The 19727-nt window shown below is 35.5% G+C and overlaps 2 protein-coding genes and 1 non-coding gene across 5 annotated transcripts; 2 read left to right on the top strand and 1 right to left on the bottom strand.

Annotated features, from left to right (window-relative positions):
• Positions 1-9006: 9006 nt before the first annotated feature.
• LOC132191948 (thaumatin-like protein 1) lies at positions 9007-11407 on the top strand. 2 transcript variants are annotated; one of them, XM_059607095.1, is made up of 3 exons: positions 9007-9401; positions 9563-10232; positions 10655-11407. In XM_059607095.1, the coding sequence occupies exons 1-3, from the start codon at positions 9332-9334 to the stop codon at positions 10956-10958; spliced, it is 1044 nt and encodes a 347-aa protein (XP_059463078.1). In that variant the 5' UTR covers positions 9007-9331; the 3' UTR covers positions 10959-11407. The 2 variants fall into 2 exon arrangements, with proteins under 2 accessions (XP_059463078.1, XP_059463086.1); XM_059607103.1 differs by lacking the exon at positions 9007-9401 and adding an exon at positions 9409-9470.
• A 1295-nt stretch (positions 11408-12702) lies between these two features.
• Positions 12703-16821, bottom strand: LOC132162559 (endo-1,4-beta-xylanase 5). 2 transcript variants are annotated; one of them, XM_059572808.1, is made up of 9 exons: positions 16601-16821; positions 16462-16496; positions 16197-16356; positions 15544-15716; positions 15348-15449; positions 15121-15267; positions 14515-14719; positions 13995-14428; positions 12703-13270 (listed from the first exon to the last, which is right to left on the bottom strand). In XM_059572808.1, the coding sequence occupies exons 1-9, from the start codon at positions 16680-16682 to the stop codon at positions 12935-12937; spliced, it is 1674 nt and encodes a 557-aa protein (XP_059428791.1). In that variant the 5' UTR covers positions 16683-16821; the 3' UTR covers positions 12703-12934. The 2 variants fall into 2 exon arrangements, with proteins under 2 accessions (XP_059428791.1, XP_059428799.1); XM_059572816.1 differs by having other exon boundaries at positions 16263-16356.
• TRNAE-CUC (transfer RNA glutamic acid (anticodon CUC)) lies at positions 16051-16123 on the top strand. The gene has a single exon. It is a non-coding gene; the product is annotated as a tRNA-Glu (tRNA).
• Positions 16822-19727: the final 2906 nt, after the last annotated feature.

Genomic DNA, 19727 nt, shown 5'->3' with positions numbered 1-19727 from the left:
AAATTTTTTTTTAAAAAAAAAAAAAAATCAGGGGCAATATTGGAATTTTGGGATAATATTGATCAAATTGAAAAAAAAAATTGAAACTATGTGGGGGTGGATTGCAAAAATTGAAACTTTGATGTTCGAATTGAAAAACGCTGTCAACTTTGGGAGGGAAAACTGTAATTTTCCTTTTTTTTTAATTACTTTTATTTTTATTTTTTTAACAACATGTGACATTTTTATGTGACGACACGTGACAGTCCGTTATTTTTTGTTTAACGATGTTCATGGTACCACGTTATTTAAAAATCTTAAATGACATAGAAACATATTCAAGGTGTGACAATATATATATATATATAAATCTGTAAAATCTACCTTGAAATAAAAAGGCTTGGGACGGGGGTTTTCAATATTAAGAGAATGTTCGTCTCGTTTGGTTTCATTTCATTTCACTTCAACCTGATGGATTAGTCTAATAATTAATTGGAATGTCAAAGAACCTCTTAAGTAGAGAGTACATAAGCTAAAAGATTGCATTTTGGTGGGGGGATGTATATAAACTACCACAAGCTCACTCAATAAACCTACTATATGGAAAATTATCAAAGGGTTGCAAGCCCGCCACATGGCTTGCATCAAAGGACCATTTTCACGGAGCCTCTCACAAAAAGGCCTCACAGCCTCCAAAATTAGGTACAGACACTCTCTTCCTTCTATATTCATATATTCTCTCTATTCAATTTTCTTTCAATGAACCATTTACTAACTTAAGCATTAGAGGATTTTTGATCACCTAAGACCGACGGTTTCGGTGACCTTTTCTCTTTATTTTGCAGGTGGCCGGCCACCAATCTAGTAATCTAGAAATTTGCTTCAACATAATTACTTTATTAAAAAAAAAAAAAGAAAAAAAAGAAAAAAAAAAAAGGGAAGATAAATATTTAAGTAGACGTCAATTACCTAACTAACAAAGTCTCTTGACGGTGTTTCAAAGATGTGAGACCAAATCCTGCTCATACTAAGGATTGGGGATTTGTAAAGGGAGGAGAAAATTCACTCCATTTATCCTTCTAAATTATAATATAGTCATTTCTTCCGCTTCATATGATTCTTTACTAACTCGAGCATCGGAGGTATTTGTTATTGACACTCCCAATTCAATTTCTCTCACAAACATTCTTGGTTGGGAGTAAGGTGTGATCAACTTCAACATCACTTTGTTTTTAAATTGACATGGAAAGTTATCAGCCAGGAGGGTGAGATGAAGTTCATGAAAGAATTTCCAGTTGTGTAGAGAAATTAAGCAAAGATTCTCATATTTGTAACTTGTAAAAACAAACAACTGAACGGATTGATTTCCAACGGGCAGAGGATGGTTGATTTCCAAATGGGGGTTTATAATTAAGTCACTCATTGGGGCAACAACAATGATAAACTTTTCGAAAAGACCAACCAAGATTGAAATTCAAATACTTTCAAATTTCAGATTTGAAGGGATTTAGTTGGCAATCCAGCAGATGTCCATGATCATTCACATTGATTGAAATATAAAACTTGATTTTTAAAGGAGATTGAGTCATGATCATTCAAACTATTCAGAATCAAAACCAATCAACAGAATGAACAATCCGTATAATCATAATAGACATTCATGATATCATGTCTTATATTACATAGAATGGCAAACACCATATGAGCATCTTTCCACAGTACAATGGGACCTTTCCCATCTCTCAAAATCATTTGTACCAATTGACAACGGAAACCACCCCTCCCAAACCCCAGCCTTGGTCCTATTTTCACCTAGGGAAAAAAAAAATGGTTAAATACTTTTTTAGCACTTGATTTGTCTCATTATTAAATAGCCACTTCAGTTTGCAAAAGTGTTGCAAATAGTATTTGTAGATATTTTATAAACATAATTGGGACTTTCATTTAAAAACTTAATGGCCAGCTGCGTTAAACCTATCAACAACTGTCATGTGTCACACATGGCAAATTAGTTTTATTTTAATTTTTGTTTTTTTAAAAAAAATGGAGGTGGTTGAGCCGTCGTGTTAGAATATAAATTAAATGATTAAATTCATCATTTCTTATCAGCTTTAACTTTTAAAACAAATGATAATTTAATATAGTATCAAAGTAAAAGTTATGAATTCAAACCTAACTCCACAGTTCATCCCTCATTTCAGTTAAATATTCCACGTTGAGTTAAGAGTTTAAGCTCACACATGAACGTGAGAAAGGATATTAGAATATAAATTAAATGATTAAATTAACCATTTTCTATCAGCTTAAACTTTTAAAATAAGCGGTAATTTAAGATGGTATTAAAACAGAAGTTCTGATCGATTTAGAATCGTGTCTTTGTCATTCACTTCTCATTTTAATTAAATATTTTATATGTTAGGCTTTGCTTATTAAATGAGAGTTTAAACCACCCCATTTGGCCAACTGCATTTACATGTGCCATTTGAGGTAGTTTTTTTTTTTTTTTTTTTTTTTTTTGGAGTAAAAAATTGGATTTCTATTATCATTCAATCACTAAATGGATTTCTACTAGATAGAATTTCACAAGTCCATCTCCAATCAATGACATCGGTAGTCGCCTCCTTAACCACTCGGTGAGTCGCATTATTAGCCACTCGACTTACATGAACACACTCCCAGCTTGAGAAAGCTTTCAGCATCACAGGTATATCCTCCACAATGTGTCCATAACGACTTCAAGAGCTGCCCCTACCCGTTATTGCATCCACTACTTGCTTCGCATCACCCTCCAAGATTACAGTTTGCAGGCCATGTTCAGTACATAACTGAGCTGCATTTGAGGTAGCTATTTGATAACAAAACAAAAGCAATGCACCTATATTTAAAAAGTAATTAATTTAAAAAAAATAAAAAATAAAAAAAAATTAAGAAAACGACCAAGAATAAATTCCAACAAATGCTGGTTGGTCTCTCATATGCCTAGTAGTGGCATCATTTAAACGATTTTACCCTACCATCCCACTCATGTCAATACATTATTCAGCCAAAAGAATCGATTTAAAGTTCTCCTTTCACATTATATTCCTTGAAAAGCTTACTTTATTCTCAAGCAAAAGCAATAAAAATCACTTTTACACGAGGTAGAAAACAAAAGCAAAATCATTTCCCTTTTTCAATTTTTTTTTGTTTGTTTTCATTCTATTTCTCTAAATAGGCAACAAATAGTTCAGTACTTTCTCAATGAAAATGGTTTGAATAATGGTCTCTGCAATCGTGTGGTGTGTGGGCCTCATAATGATGTTCATCCTTAAATTAAAAGCTACTCTCCTGGAATCATGTGTCACTTGGCTCTAAACCTTGCAAAGCAGTGGAAGGATGATGGGGTGGCCCATTGGGATTGGTTTCTGAAGTTCTAATCTTTATTGGCGGAGAAAAAAAATATATTAAAATCACTTTTTAGGTTATTGTGTTAATTAAATGGTAATTATTATAATCTATTTACATCAACTTGTATTATATATATATATGTATTGTAGCTGAAAGAGGTAATCGGTTTGACTTCAAACTTAGACGTTTTTTTTTTTTTTTTTTTTAAAGGCACTTGGAAATTCTTGCATATTAGTTTTTGTTTGTTTCGGTATAAAATATTTTGAGTTTTGGAGGTGGTGCACTTAGACACATTTACGACATCACCGAGATATTATTGAGACCCCGCCATAAATACACGCAAGTATATATAATGTTCCGGCCAGGTAATGGTCTCGACAACGAAGTCACGGCAAAGCCCAACAGTGTCATGGCAAGGTCTTGGTGAAGTCCTAACACTGTTCCGACTATTAAATTACCATTTATCTCAAAAATTTAAACGGAAAGGAAGATATAAATTTAATCATTTAATTTATAATTTAACATTTTTCCTTACGTGTAGGCTCAAACTCTCTCTTATTAGGTGAGACTCAACACGTGAAATATTTAATTTAAATTTGATGTGAATTGATAGAATTCAGGCTCAAACTCAGGACTTTTAGTTCTGATACCATGGTAAGTATAAATAACATTTGTTTTAAATAACCCAAGTAATTTCTTTGGGTTTGTATTTCATTTATAAAAGATAAATAATAGAATGAACCTTATTAGTTCATTGATGATAGATACGATATAAAATTATCACCTGTCCTAAGAGCTTAAGTTAATAAGATACTTATCCAAACTGCGTCTTCTCTCACTCACCCTTGTTGCACATCTATTCAATAAGATTACGTCTTCCCCTTTCAAAAATAATAATAATAATAATAAGATTATGTCTTCCACAAACATTAAAAAATGTTCTCATATAAAAAGGTACAAATTGTTTTTTGAAGTGTTTTCTAATGGACTCTACATTTGAGAAATTTTTTTAGTACACTCGTTTGTTTTGAAAACCCCAAGCCTTCCTTACCAAAAAAATAAAAAAATAAAAAAATAACAAATAACAAAAGAAAGCTCAACCATCAACCAGCTGGGTGGCCACAGATGACAGAACCACCCCAATAAGCACTTGTTTTGTATTTTAAATTATTTATTAGAGTGTTTATCTTGTATATTACAATTAAAGAGACGAGGGCCATAATGAAAACTTTAAAATTATGTGGGTACGAAAATTAGTATAATCACATGCAAATTTTCTCTTTTTTGTTTTAATTAAAAATTTATCTTTCCATATTTTAGTGATCAATTTTTTCAAAATCCTTGTTATACATTTACCCTAAAATACTAATTGGCTAGCGGCTAGTTAGAAGAAAATGCTCCACTTCTTTTTTTCTTATGGTAAAGTTCACTTAATTCCCTCAAACTATTATCCACTGACAATTTATTCCCCAAATTATCAATTGCAATAATTTAACCCATAAACTATCAAAACAATGACAATGTACCCCCCCCTCAATACTAACAAAGTGACAAAATTACCCCTATATAATTTTCAATAAGACAAAAATACTCTTAAAATTTTGAAAATAAATAAATAAATTTTAGTATTTTTGTTTTTATTTTAGTAAGGGTAATTTTGTCATTTTGGTAAAAGTAGGGGATTGTACATTGTTATTGTTTTTTTATAGTTTATGGGTTAACTTGTTGTAATTAATAGTTTTGAGGGTAAATTGTCATTGAGGTCACATAAACGTTTATATATATATATATATATGAATTCCTAAACTTTCTCATCTCAAAATTATTTGCCAAAAACACCCAACATACTGCTCCCCGTAAGTTTAGGGAAAATCCAAAAAAAATTACAAAAAGAAAAAAGAAAATTATTATGAAGTATATTTAGACAAAGGAGTAAAAAGTAATTTTGTTGTCTAATTTTTATTTTTATTTTTATTTTTTTAAAAAAAACTGCTATTAATACTCTTAATAAAAATAAAATAATTGATACGACAAAATACAGCACAATGATGTAACGTTTGCCAGTGAATTGTACGAGACTGCATGCATCCCCACTGTAGTCCACAGCCGATCGAGCTACATATAAAAAAAAAATGTTACAGAAAGTCGTAAATGCACATTTCTTGGTGTAGCGTTACAAATTATCATTAAATTTTAAATAAACAAATTATAATTTTTAATGTCATATTAAAGAATATGCATTTGAAAACGTGGTAATAGAAATTTGAGTAGCTGGGGAAGAAAATGAAATTTGCAAGAAGTATTTGTTGTCGTCCCAAAGCAAAAGGGACAGGAGTGTCAGAAATGTCAATAATTTAGACTTACTTTCAGCTACTGTTTTAATGACAAATAATTTTTAAAGTCAATTTTCAGATTCCAATAACTAAAATTACATGAAAAGACGAGATCGAGTGGTAGGGAGGGAGGGAATCCAAAGCTTTCCCCATAATTGCTCTTCACTGGCAACCAGCAAGGATCACCCTACCCCACCCCTCCCACGTGGCAGGCAAACAACGGTCATAAGTTCCAGCGTGGCATGGGTCCAGCGTCAGCATGTTGACCATACATGTAATTTTTGTTAAAGGAGAGCTTTGGTGGGACCTGATATTTCTCAAAGCTTCGTTTCTTTTTTGACTTGTCCTGTGTGTTCGTGAAAAAATCAGGCGGTGCTCTGTACAGAGCATGTGATGGGGTCTCATGTAGTAGATAATTGAACGGCGTTCCCCCACAGTGGGGATGCATGCAGTCTCGTACAATTCACTGGCAAACGTTACATCATGGTGCTGTATTTTGTCGTATCCATTATTTTATTTTTATTAAGAGTATTAATAGCAGTTTTTTTTTTTTTTATAAAAAATAAAAAATAAAAACTAGACAACAAAATTACTTTTTACTCCTTTATCTAAATAATTAAATATATTTCATAATAATTTTCTTTTCTCTTTTTGTAATTTTTGTAATTTTTTTGGATTTTTCCTAAACTTATGGGGAGCAGTATGTTGGGTGTTTTTGGCAAATAATTTTGAGATGAGAAAGTTTAGGAATTCATATATATATAACAACGTTTATGTGATATAAAACATAAAGAAATTTTCAATTTTTTTGAGATAAAAGTGAAGAAATAAGGTTGACTTTTTTAATAGAAATGAGAAGAAATGGATAACAAACAAGCCCAAGAAAAATACATAATAATTTAGAAGAATATAGGTTTACAAACATATTTTATAAAAAATCTTTACGAATTGATGTGGCATAACATTATTGAATATGAGATAAATATAAATTTTAAAAAATTCAATCATGTTGTGTCACATCAGTTTGTAAATTTTTTTTTTTTTTGTAAAATGTGTTTGTAAGCCTAGCATTTTTCAATAATTTATTTTGATTACTTTTGTGTTTTGGCTTCCAATAATTAAGGAAAATATTTGAGCCTCACATACTACCAAGCTGTGAGAAGTTAGGTTCTTTGTTAAGTCTTTTTGGCATAATAAAAGTCATGTGCAACACATTTTATCACCTAACAAAAATAAAAAAATAAATTGTGCAATACAACTAAAAAAAAAATCAAAAACCAAAAAATAATAATAATAATAAATAAATACAATTTGGGCTTTTGGCTAAACAAGGGTGGTCAACCACCTCCACTTCAATAAAGGGGATGGCTCGACCACCTCTATAGTTGGCATGAGTGGCTAAATCACCCCATGCCCATTGGGGGTAGTTGTTGGCCAAAGAAATGGTTCGGTCACCTCCATTTGGTTGTACCGCATGTGACTCATTTGGTCAAAGGGTGACTCCAAGTCCTACAATTTTTTATTTTTTTTAGTTTTTGTTTTCTCTCCTTTTTTTAGATAAATTTTTTAAACACTTTAATCTCTGACCATATTTGGGAGTATAGGGGCTAAAATGTGGCATGGGAATCCATTCCGTTCAAAAAGACAAAAAAAAGCAAACATATAGGCTAATTTTTCAGAGTTTAGTAGTTAGTTGGAGTCAAAAACACAAAGGTGGTCATACTTAGCCAATGAGGGGTAAATTGTATTTTTCTCCCTTATTTATATTAAGAAAATGAAAAATAAATGAGAGTTGATCTAATGATTTTCAATGAATAAATGTACATATATTATATACTTGGAGACTTGGCGTAATCATAATTTTGGTTTACATAAGGCAAGATTAAAGTCTACCTCGGACACAAGCTAATTTAAAATTCAACTGAAACTCAATAAAAATATTTTTGTCTTCCATGATCTCATATAACTACAATTATATATTTCATATATATGTTTAACAATATATATTACCTAGGCCAAGCAGTTGGGCCTAAACCATACACCAAAATTAATGGGTCAAATGAACCTATCGGGCAAGTGCTTAGATTACGATGGGGAACACAACGCAAAGGATAACAACCTCATCACACCATCCTACTTGTCTCAATATTCTCGAAAATTAATCAACCAACATCCTTAACCTACCCGTGAGCAAGTAGCACTACACAACATTGGATACATGGTTCTAGTTTGCTAGGAGATAAGGGATTCAGTGTCACTACTTGCCGTAATCATACTTCCCCCAACAAGTGATACATGGTGAAAGATATACCACACTAGAGAACGTAAATCAAATGCAATGCTTAAGTAGGGTCGTGCCTAATTAATAGACCACATGTAACTAAGGTCGTATGAAGAGAAAATCACTCTGCATAATAGAGGGAAGGCCATTTAAGGTATATTTATTCAATCATAATACTCATGCATTCTATCATTTTCTTAGCAAGAACTCTTCGAAATAGAGATTTTCGTATTAATTTAAGTATCAGATATATCTCCACCGAAAACCTTAGTAAGTCCCAATCTTATGTCTCACCTCTTTTTCAGAGACTCTTGATATAAAGTTAGCTATGTGATCAACTGCATCAACAAAGCCAATGGTAAATTTTGAAGTCATGTATTATGTGAAAGATGAAGGCATATATATTTGTTTTGTTTAACGTATTTAATTTGTTTTCTTTTTGCAAATAGGTGTTGTGAATTTGAAGTAGTGGCTAATACATCAATTTTTTTTAGGAGATGGCCGTTAAGAGTGAAAAGTTTTATTAAAGCATTTAGATTACGGGTGCACGCAGAGAGAAACTCCTCACACCCAATCATCATTATGCCTATTTTGAAATAGAGCAAGTAACACTATATATCTAAAGTTCGAAAGTGTTCTATGATTCAAAATAGGCATAATTAATGATGATTAAAACAAATAAGATGCCCCAAGCAAGAGTTGAGAGTTTTTTCATGATAAAGTCGGAATTAGGATCCTCTCTAATTCTTTTGAACGGGATAATATTCTATTATTTATAATGAAGAGATATTTTTGTTTCTTTTAAAAGTGAAAATGACAAAAATACTTCTTAAATATACTTAAGTAAATATTATCCGGTTTAAATGAAATAGACTATCTTCTGCCAACAAGTGGAGAGTTGTACCACTGTGTTAATAAACAATAGAGAACTAATTGTAAACAAAAAACCAGGCGAGCAGGGGGAAGAAGAACTCGGTAATTAGGGGCCTCATTGGGGTAAAACCAAACTATATATAACTATATCCAAGAAAGTGACAGAGAGATGCCATTACATTACAAATTTGATTTGGATTTCTCCGCTACAGGGTACATACTGGCCAGGTGCTCACTCTCCCTTCCCTCCTTCCTGGCTCTTCTCCCCAGGATCATCTTTGTCAGTTTATGAGCACTGTTGTCAGCAGTCGTCACTTCTTCACTCCTTCCGGCTACCAGGCCGTAGAATCCCCGGCATTGTCCTCTCTCTTCTTTCTCCTCTTCCCCCCCCCCCCCCCCCCCATCTAATCCACATCCCACAACCACCACACTCAACCCACTCCTAAAGAAAACTGAAAACCCAACAAAGCAAACCCAGATGGACCACTGCTATTGGTGCTCCACTTTCAACACTGTCACCCTTCTTCTTCTGCTTCTTACCAGTAGAGGTAAAAAAAACATATAAAGTTACAATTTTGCTTGGTTTTTCTTGATGGGTTTTCCCTTCTCTCATCTGGGTTTGTCTCACATTCTCATCTCACTTCACTTTTTTCACAGTTTTACACGCGAAACTTACTCTGTGTGTGTGTTTGGGTGCACGTGTGCGCAGGTGTTTCAGGTGCAACATTCACATTTGTGAACAGGTGTGACTACACCGTGTGGCCAGGCATTCTCGCCAATGCAGGCAGCCCTAGGCTCGACACCACCGGATTCGAGCTCCCCAAGGAAACCTCACGCTCCTTCCAAGCCCCTACGGGCTGGTCTGGTCGGTTCTGGGGTCGGACCGGGTGCAATTTCGACGGATCTGGGTCCGGGTCTTGTCTGACCGCCGACTGCGGGTCCGGCCAAGTCGAGTGCAATGGGCTTGGAGCAGCCCCGCCCGCGACTCTAGCGGAGTTCACACTCGGGTCGGGTGGTCAGGATTTCTATGACGTGAGCCTGGTGGACGGGTATAACCTGCCCATGATCGTGGAAGGCTCGGGCGGGGCGGGTCTCTGCGCCCCCACCGGTTGCATCTCGGACCTGAACCAACAGTGCCCCCCGGAGCTGAGGGTCGGGAACGGAGACGCGTGCAAGAGCGCCTGCGAGGCGTTCGGGAGCCCGGAATACTGTTGCAGCGGCGCGTACGGCTCTCCCGCCACTTGCAGGCCGTCGGTGTACTCCGAAATGTTCAAGGCCGCGTGCCCAAAGTCGTATAGCTACGCGTACGATGATGCTACGAGTACGTTCACGTGTACCGCTGCCGATTATACGGTGACGTTTTGCCCTTCCTCTCCAAGGTAACACAATCTTTTTTTTTTTTTTTTTTTGGGTTGGGTGTTAGTTAATCCTTATTTCCAAATTTCTGTTTTTAGTAAAGAATCTATGAAAGAAGATTTGTGTGTTCTTTTAAGGTGGGTGGCAAATGCCCAAGATTTTATTCTCTTTTCCTTTGATTAAATCAGCTTTAGCTTTCTCCATGTGGGGGTTGGTGGGATAGAGCCAAATCCAATTGCCATAATGCCAAAGATTACCCTTTAATGATGTTCTTTAATCTTTATTATATGTTCAGGATCTTTTATGAGCTTCAATATATAGGATATATGTATCAGATAATCAGGACTTTAATGGAGGTTGTTGAGTAGCCTTGAATGTGAGCCTGACCCATTTAATTCTTTTGCTGCAAGAATAATTATTGTTTCTCCTAATCTCTGGTGTGCAGTCAGAAATCTTCAAATCCAACGCCAATGACATCAACAGCATCCTCACAGGGGGGGTCCGGGTCAGAATACTCCGTTCCTGGGACAGGTTATTCGGTTTCTGGGTCCGGGTCCGGGTCAGTACCAGGATCACAATCAGGATCTGGATCTGAATCTGGATCTGGAGAAGCCATGTTTGCAGATGGGTCATATTTAGCTGGTCTAGCCATGGGAGACTCATCCAGAACACTCTCTCCTTCTGCTCTACAGTCTGCATTGATATCCTGGGCTACTCTGTCTCTTACCCTCTCAATGCTTTACTTGTAAGACACAGATTCCGGCAATTTTGTTGTTCGGCTTGTTAACAATTTAATTTATGGTCTAAATTGTTAGCGATTCGAGCAGAAAGCGGGAATTGCGAGAGTTTTTACGAGAACCACTTGTCTGATTAAATAATTGAACAGATAAATCTTCTCACAGCTCTCTCATGATTCCTGTATGACAGAAAATTGCTGGAAATTTCAATCTTTTGCTTGGGTGTAGGCCATCCTGCTTGACCTCATTTCATGGCTTTTGCTTGTGTGAGTGCATCTTGGATTTGCAGCCTTAGTGGGTACTGGGGTGGGGCTTTTGGCCTTTTCTCAAAAAAGCTGACAGATTCCTCCGGATTGTAAACCATCCACTCCCTAGGGTTCCCCCCAAAAATATTCAGTGTTATATATAACATTAAAGGTGTTTGTTTTGCTATTTATTTATGGAAATATTACATTCAAGCTTTTTAAGGCTCTGCCATTGTGGAGTTAATAGCAACAGCGAATCAAAAACCAAGAGCAAATTTCCTGTTTTTGGGGCTGAATTTTATACTCGTTTTCTTTTTTGGGGTAATGGGTTTTGTTGTAAAGAGAGGTTAGCTTGTTGAAAGACGGTGTAATGTGAATACTTTGCTCTGCTTTTTGTCTTGGATAGGGCACTTTGCGGTCTTGCGGGTGTTGCAAGTTTTTCTTGCCTTTTTGTCTTTGTGTGCTGTTGAAACAAGGAATTTCTTCAAGACTAATGCGCCATGTTATCATTTCATTTGGTGGGATTGCAAATGATGTTGAAATTGTAGGTTGAACATTAAAAGGAGATGACTTTAATCATTTTGTTGAGTTGTGGAGCAATGTCCAATCCATATTTCGGCTCTGTTAATCTTTTTTTTTATTTGAAAAAATCGTTTTGACGTGACATAAAAATGAACAGTTTTGCGTGTTTTGGGTCATTTCTTATTGTTTTTGTTTTGAAAAGAAAAAAAATAGCGGCAAAAAGGGAAAGTGTTATCAAGCAAATGATAGTTTTCCTTTTATTTGGATATAATCTATTAATTCACAATTTAGCATAAATCATAGATCAAATGATAGGTTCAGATGCACAATCACATTGCAATCATAATTAAGTTGCAAGAATAACAAGTTTCATGGTGCAAACACATTGAGGAGGATTCCTCTGTTTGTGGGTCCTTCCCACAGCCCTAATCTTGATCATATACCGACAACATAAAATGAAAAGAAAATCCCTTTAAAGAATAAAGTTTGCTCAATAATTGTTCATTGGACAGCATATAGGACAAGATGGAGTTCACAGGAAAGCCAATTACTGTCTGTGCTAAACAAATGTAAAAGGTATACTATATGCTGTAAAACTTTTTGGATGCCCATTGAGGTCCATACAATTGGCAATTCTTTGTAATTGGGCAGTCAATTGTGAGAAGGCCTCAACCAATTCAATTCTTTGTAAAATGAAGATATTGTGTGATGCTGTACGAAGCCTATGAGGAATTGGGAGTCTTGTGTAAGCTTTCTTAAGACATGAGATTTCTTTTTTCGAGTTGTGAATCGTCTTTCTTTTGGTAGTGAGATTCTGTCAAACTCCATTATTGGCTAGTAATAAAACTTTGATCAACATGAATTTATCTTTATTTTATGTTATTCTTCTTTTGTCCCGCATCACTCGATCCATCGGAGTATCATAAAAAATGTATTAAAGTTAAAAGTTGCAGAAGATGTGAGATATAAGCTGCATATTGTAAGGCCAAACTAATATGCTCCACTTATAGTGGATTGTTGATTGAACACATTGAAAGGTCACCATTCTACCCTCTATACAATAATAGAAGACTAGAATACTTTGGAATTATTTCTGAATTACACCCTCTCCTCTCCTCCCTCCCCAAATCCAATTTTTGTTTTTGTTTTTTTGAACCAATCTCTATTGTGAACACCCTAAGAGTGCATGAATTGTGTATACAATAGTTTTACTATGACATGTTACAACTGAATATTATAATGTCTGGTTTCATCACCTTGAAAAAGGGACAAGGTTGAAACTGCAGTTCTATTGGCATAATGGACACTTATTTTGTATTCTCCTAAGAAGCCATAAAAGCTGTAAGAACCATGCTCGTCTGTCTCACCCTTTACCTCCCCAGTTTGCCATTCTTTCAGGAGCTTGTCGACCACATCTCCGGCCGGGAGGTTTCTAAAATTGTTGTCGGTCAGGCACATTCGGTAACACCCATTTGGATGGAGTGCAGTCCAGAGCATTATCCCGTTCACTGAAGGGTGTGAAAAGCCTTCTCTCAATACTTCTTCTAAGTAAATAGACTGCATTAGAAAAGATAAATCCCAAGTCCATGAGTCACACATTCATTGATGTTCCCAAAAATTTGTTTCCAAGAGCAATAAGATTTGAGGTCTATGTTGTTAGTACCAATAAGGATCTCTAGCAATTCAGGCATTACATTGTGAGAAAACTCAAACGAAATCCATCTGTACAAATAAATTATGAGCTGCTCGGCCACCTACTCAGACAGGTAATTCCCATGTAGGGTTCTCTTACATTTGCTGCCTAAATTACCAAAAATCTTTATACATACTGTTAAAGTATTAATTAAGTGAAGCTTTTGAGATAAGATGTGATTTAAACATAAGGTAAAATAGAATTAATAAAGTAATAATTTTAGAGTAATACTACATACTATATAAATATCCCGCAAAATTGACATGACATGGTCTAATAGCCCTTGGATCAAACCTTGTTAAAAGAGAAGGAAAAAAAAAATTCATTGACCGTAAGACCTTACCACATCAGTTTTGTAAGATATTTGTAGGATGTTTGTGTGGTACGTAGCATTTCTCATAATTTTATATAAAAGCATGATGGGTGAAGTTCTACAGAATAGTATTGGGTATTATGCATAGTACAAAAAATGTTAGTAACTCGACGTGGTAAGTGTCACATGGCCGGTAACTGATGTCATAAATGTCGCATCAGTTTGTAAGGGAAGCTATAGAGAAAGACTAAAGAGTAAGAATTAGAGTTGCTCACCTGTGATACTTTATCAAGTGTATTGCTAATATCCACCTCTGTGAGCCATATGGGAAGCCCTAGTGTGGCCAATTTGTCAATAATAGCTCTCATCAGGGGAGGGTTTGGTATAGTAAAGTGACCCTCAAGCCCAACTCCATCCATTGAAGCACCACCACGCTTGAGTTCTCTCAGCCTTGAGATGAAGGTGTCAACAGTGGAATTCACATCGCTGCAAGTCTCCACCACATTGAATTCATTCATAACCAGGGTTGCCAATGGATCCGACTTGTGTGCTATCTCATAGAAACTCAATGTGGCATTACTCCCAAGCCGTTGCTCGTAGAAATCAAAGTGAAGCATTTCATTGCTGACATCCCAGTGAATGAATTCTTCTTTGTAGTTGCTCATTAGACTTTGTATTCTTGAGTTGACAGCGGATTGTAACTCAGAACCTACGTTAGAATATAAATTAAATAATTAAATTCATCGATTAATTCCTATCGACTTAAGCTTTTAGGATAAGTGGTAGTTTAATAACCTGTAAGATCACGAACCCATGGCGGCGTGTACTTGGGGTCCTCCCAGAATATATTGTGTCCTCTGGCAATGATTTGGTTAGCTCGAACAAATTCCAACATCTGGTCTGCTATGGTGTAGTTCACCTTTCCTTGTTCGGGTTCTGTCGCATACCACTTGAGTTCATTCTCAAAAACTGCTGCATTGAATCGCTTAACAAACCAGTTCTGCAACAATACGAAAGATTGTTGGAACTAATGACTCATATTTGAACACCAGTGGTTGGCTAAGAAGACTTTCACAGAGCAAGGGTACCGGGTAGTTTGGAAATTTCTAAAATACGTATGTACAATTAGGGTTTAGAGTTATATTATATATATGTGTATGTTATGATGTAACCCTGAATCATTAATAGGAAAATACAGCCGCACTCTATGTGGACGTAGGCACATTGCCGAACCACGTTAAATTTGTGTCTCGACTCTCTCTTAATCTTTTTCTTTTCGATTATATATTATTCATCATTGTTGTACACGATAACAAAAATGATATTTTTGTTTTAGCTGGTCTTTTCAAAATTTATTAAATTAATATATGTTTTTAGAGCACGTGAATGAAGTAAACTTACTTGATATGGCAAATTTCCGAGAATGGTCTTAGCTATTGCAGATCCAAATGGGAAATCTTTGGAGATTTGCTCTATGCTAATAGCTGCCCCTTGCAACCTTTGGCCTTGTCCATCTGAGACATGGATTGTTACCGCACGTTTTCTTTGCTGGAAGACAAAAGATGTTATCCTTAAATGTTGATAACATAATTGATTCTAATAAACAACATAATGTCTCTAGTACTCACAGTGTTGATTATATATTGCTGATTTGTTCTCCATTGCTGCTCTGTAAATGGCTGTAATGAAGCGCTTGTAATTGCTATATTGACATTCCCATTGTCCCAATTCTGTGAAACAGAAACAGAACAAAACAAAAAGGTTGATTTCATTAAGTACTAGATTTCATGTTTTAGTTGCTTAATTAATTGAGGTTAAATTCACCTGAAGGTAAAGAATAGAGAAATCAGAGGGTGAAGTTAGGACAAATCCACCCTTGAGAAATGACCAGCATCCACGCTTTGCTATGACAGTCCCTATGCAGTTGTACATGGCATCTTGTGTCTTCAGGCTTGCCCTTATGAGACTTGATTCTGCACCTTGTATCTTCACCCAACCTGTTAACCACCAAAAGACTATTAATTGTAACCCACCATGAAATCCTACACAATGGTTCTTTTGTGACTTTACTCTTTACATCCATTTATCATACTAACTGGCATGATATATTTTAAGTAGTTTCCTAAAACACGGGTTTGAAGCAGATTGCTTTTTTGTGAGGCCATAAATAATGAGTGCATACTGCTTCACAGGCTTAAGCTTAGCCCAGTTTTGAAACCAAATAGCCCAAATTATAATATCATAAAAAAATGGTACCCATTGGGCTTGGGCCGAAAAATATATGGAAAATTATTAAAGTAAGAATATCGAATAAGAGTCTTGCACTAACAATCCGTTGTAGTCTAGTTGGTCAGGATACTCGGCTCTCACCCGAGAGACCCGGGTTCAAGTCCCGGCAACGGAATTTTTTTTTTGTTTTTGTTTTCTCGCTCTATCTAAAATTACAAGAAGAAAAAGAAGAAAAAGCAGAACTTAACTGGAGAAACAGTAAAAGCCCTGGGTGAGATTGTAGAAAATGAAAGCCGGAAAATAAGCAGCATTACTTGCAGAATCAACAATGCTGCCATGGACACTCACAAGCTGCTGACCTCTGAGAATCCCTCCCTTGTAAAGTGCCTCTTCCGGCTCCTTTTTACACTGCCAAATAATCAAACATGTAAGTAACAGCATTGAAGAGCTTGAACTTGGGGGGAAAATCTCTGCTAATTTAATGCCTATTTCCCTCTTGTTCTTCATATATACCTCAGTGTAAGCAGCATGGTCATACAATGGCCCATCTGCAACATAGAACACAGGAAACTCATTTTAACAAGAACCCCACAAAAAAATAGTCCTTAAAAACCAATGAAAGATGGTTTTTGATAGAGTTGAAAGAAAGAACCATATGAAGCAGCCAAGAGAGGGGCTATGACAAGAAGGAAACAAGCCAAGAGGGTAAAAGAAAGAGCATCCCTCTGCCTCATACTAATTTTCTGCAGAATGACAATATCTCTCACTCCAAGTAATCAAAGTTCCCTAAATAATGGAGGGCGCCAGAGTATTCACAAGAGAAAGGTGGGTTTCACAAGGGAACAGTGGCAGGGTGTGAGCAGAGAGCCCCGTGCCCTGCTCACATGTTATATGGGAGGCTTCTTGTGAGCATAATTGCGAGACAGAGGTTAAAACTTTTGACTCATTCTTTGGTGGATGGCAATTGGGCATGTAATGTTACTACATGTTCATTCAATTGTCATTGACTTCGACTGCCGCCCAACTGCGCACACGACACATTCATTCGAAGAATTTATATTTGATATTCCTTTTTTTATTTCTCATCAAAATGAATGGTATCTTCTCCATCATTCATTTGGCTTTATCGATCTTTACCTACTCTCTACTCCCCTTTGCTCTGATGGGTACTTAGAGAGCAGCTAGGTGCTAGATCAGCATTCCCAATTCAAAGATTCGGTAGGATTTATGTAAAAATTAATGGGTATTCTAAATTGTCTGTCTAAGTGAAAATTTGAGAATTGCTGGCAATCTGGCCTATTGTGTAAATGGAATAGGATCCCCTCCACTACACTTCACTTGAAATAGAAAAAATTATGAGTGATCATTTGTGTTCGGATCGTATTAACGTAAGAGTATAAAATTATATAGGTTAATTACAACCCAACCCGTTTAATTAAACGAATTAGACCCTTTAACCATAACTCACTAATTTCATGTTGAATTTGTAGGTCATGTCAAAATTGTTGACCCTAAATATCGAATGTCCGAAATAGGTCGTATGGAGACATGGGTATAAGACTTTATAGGTCAACCATAATCTAACCAATTTAGTTAAACGTGTAAGATCCATCAATCCTAATCTGCTATTTTCATGTTGGGTTTGCATCAAGTTTGCGAGTCGTGCCAAAAATTGTTAATTAGTCCTGGTCCATATTAAACTTTTGTAATTGCATTTAAAATTTTAAATCACATGACACCATATACATAGTTAGATAAAACAAAACAAAATCTTAACTGTATAATGGCTGGCTCCTCTAGCTCCATTTCAATTGAAACAAAGATCCTGATCCTATGCAAATGAGTAATGCTAGAAAGAGAACCATATCAAAATTAATTAATAATGATCATCTCAAATTTAATGATGATTTTTAAAGTCACATCACATTTAGAAGGATTATAATCCTCCGTAGCATTACTCTTTGTAGTATACTAGTATATATAATTATACTAAAAGCATGTTTAGAATTGCATTTGAAAAACAGAGCTTTTAAGCAAAAATCACTTTTTGGGAAAAGTTTTATTTTTAAGCTTTTGTCAAAAGTGGGTTTTCGAAATTTTTAGGCTTTTTTTACCCTTAAAAGTGCTTTCAATTTTTTTTTATTAAACGGATATTTTTTTTTTTTTTTTTTTCAAATAAACTTTTAAACCTCCCTCAAACGCACACCCATAAAAATCAAAGCGTATTATTATTGTATTATGGAAAGGAATAGGCATGAATGGACACTGGACAGTGGCCCTCAAGGAAGGAGGGTGGTGGTGGGTTTCGTAAGGGGGAAAGGATGCTTTGCTTGCAAGTCTACTCCTCCTCCTCCAGACCCTCTCTGCACTGCCCTTTGTAAGCGTGTCTAAAATGCTTTCATCCCCAAAGTTCTCACGCGTACGGCGTGCATGCTACATGGGGACCATGGTGAGACTGTCATCCATCCCTATATACATTATTGTTTTTCTAATTATGGCTATATATATTATATTCGTCGCTAGATGGTGTACGGTGTACCCCAAAATAATTTCCCTACATAATGGGCTTTTCTCGCCCGAAGTAGCTAGGCCCAATGCCGTGCCCAAGCAAGCCCAAGAAAACAAGTCTACTGGGCTCAAAGAGGCTACACCCGCAGAAGAGCACGGGTCAAGCCACGTGTAATCTCAACGCCCTGATATTCTCGAACATGCGAAAATGCTCGCCTAACAAAACGGGCTTGATTTTTTTTGTTCTTTCTTTTTCTTTTTCTTTTTCGTTTTAACAAAATATTGACTTAAGCAACAGAGTGACTGGTTTGTTGACTCACCCGACAAGGTCTTTTGTGCCAACTAATCCTTCTGGAGACATTGTGGAAAATAAAAAAATATATAAAAGGTTGATGATTTACCTACCATTGCCAGAATATTGTGGAATCTTGGTAAAAAGTGCTCCACTTTTTAAAATTATTATGAGACCTACTGCTTAATGTTGGGCATTTGTGGGTATACCTTCCACTCCATATATTTTTTTAACATATTATTGTCACTCCCTCATTGGTCAAACAAAAATCTTAAAAATTCTTCCTGATCTGCCCAATATCCAAAGCAAACCGTTGAAGCGGCCCAAAATATAAATTTTTTAAATTTTATTAAATATTATTAATGTATAAAATTGTTAAATATATGAGATTATATAGCCACGATTTTCAATGTGAAACATATGTTAGAAAATATTTTTAGTATTATTTTCGAAGTTTAAGTGTTAAACACTTAAACTATCATTTATCTCAAAAACTTATTCTCTATTTATGATATTGAATATTCTTTATTTATGGGCTAATTGTAATCAAATATTGAGATTGCTTTTCCAAATTGTGTTGCACTGAATGCGTGAAAGAGACTGAAGGTGTAGGTGGAGAGCGTGACGGCGCTTGAACAATCAGAATAGAAAGATCGTCGAAAAATGTCAAGGAAGTTGAGAGCCACAAGAAAGTGGCTCTGATACAATGTTAAACTATCATTGTTCTCAAAAGCTTAAGCTGAAAATGCTTAAACTGATAAAAAAATATAAATTTAATCACACTTAACCATTACTTTAACAATTAAGAATGCCACGTTAATATTGTTGGATAAATATTAAAAAAAATTATAGTATCTAGCATTCCACTAGTTTTATTCAAAATTGGCAATGACAAGGCCCCCACAACTTCTTCTGTATCTTGGGAGAAAAACTTATTTGGACGCCCAAACTAACAATGACCCATAAAAAAAACAAAAGA

Source organism: Corylus avellana, chromosome ca1 (assembly GCF_901000735.1).
Source record: "Corylus avellana chromosome ca1, CavTom2PMs-1.0".
NCBI lineage: Eukaryota > Viridiplantae > Streptophyta > Magnoliopsida > Fagales > Betulaceae > Corylus > Corylus avellana.
Note: the sequence above shows the minus strand (reverse complement) of the source record. Positions and strands in the feature narration are given on the sequence as shown.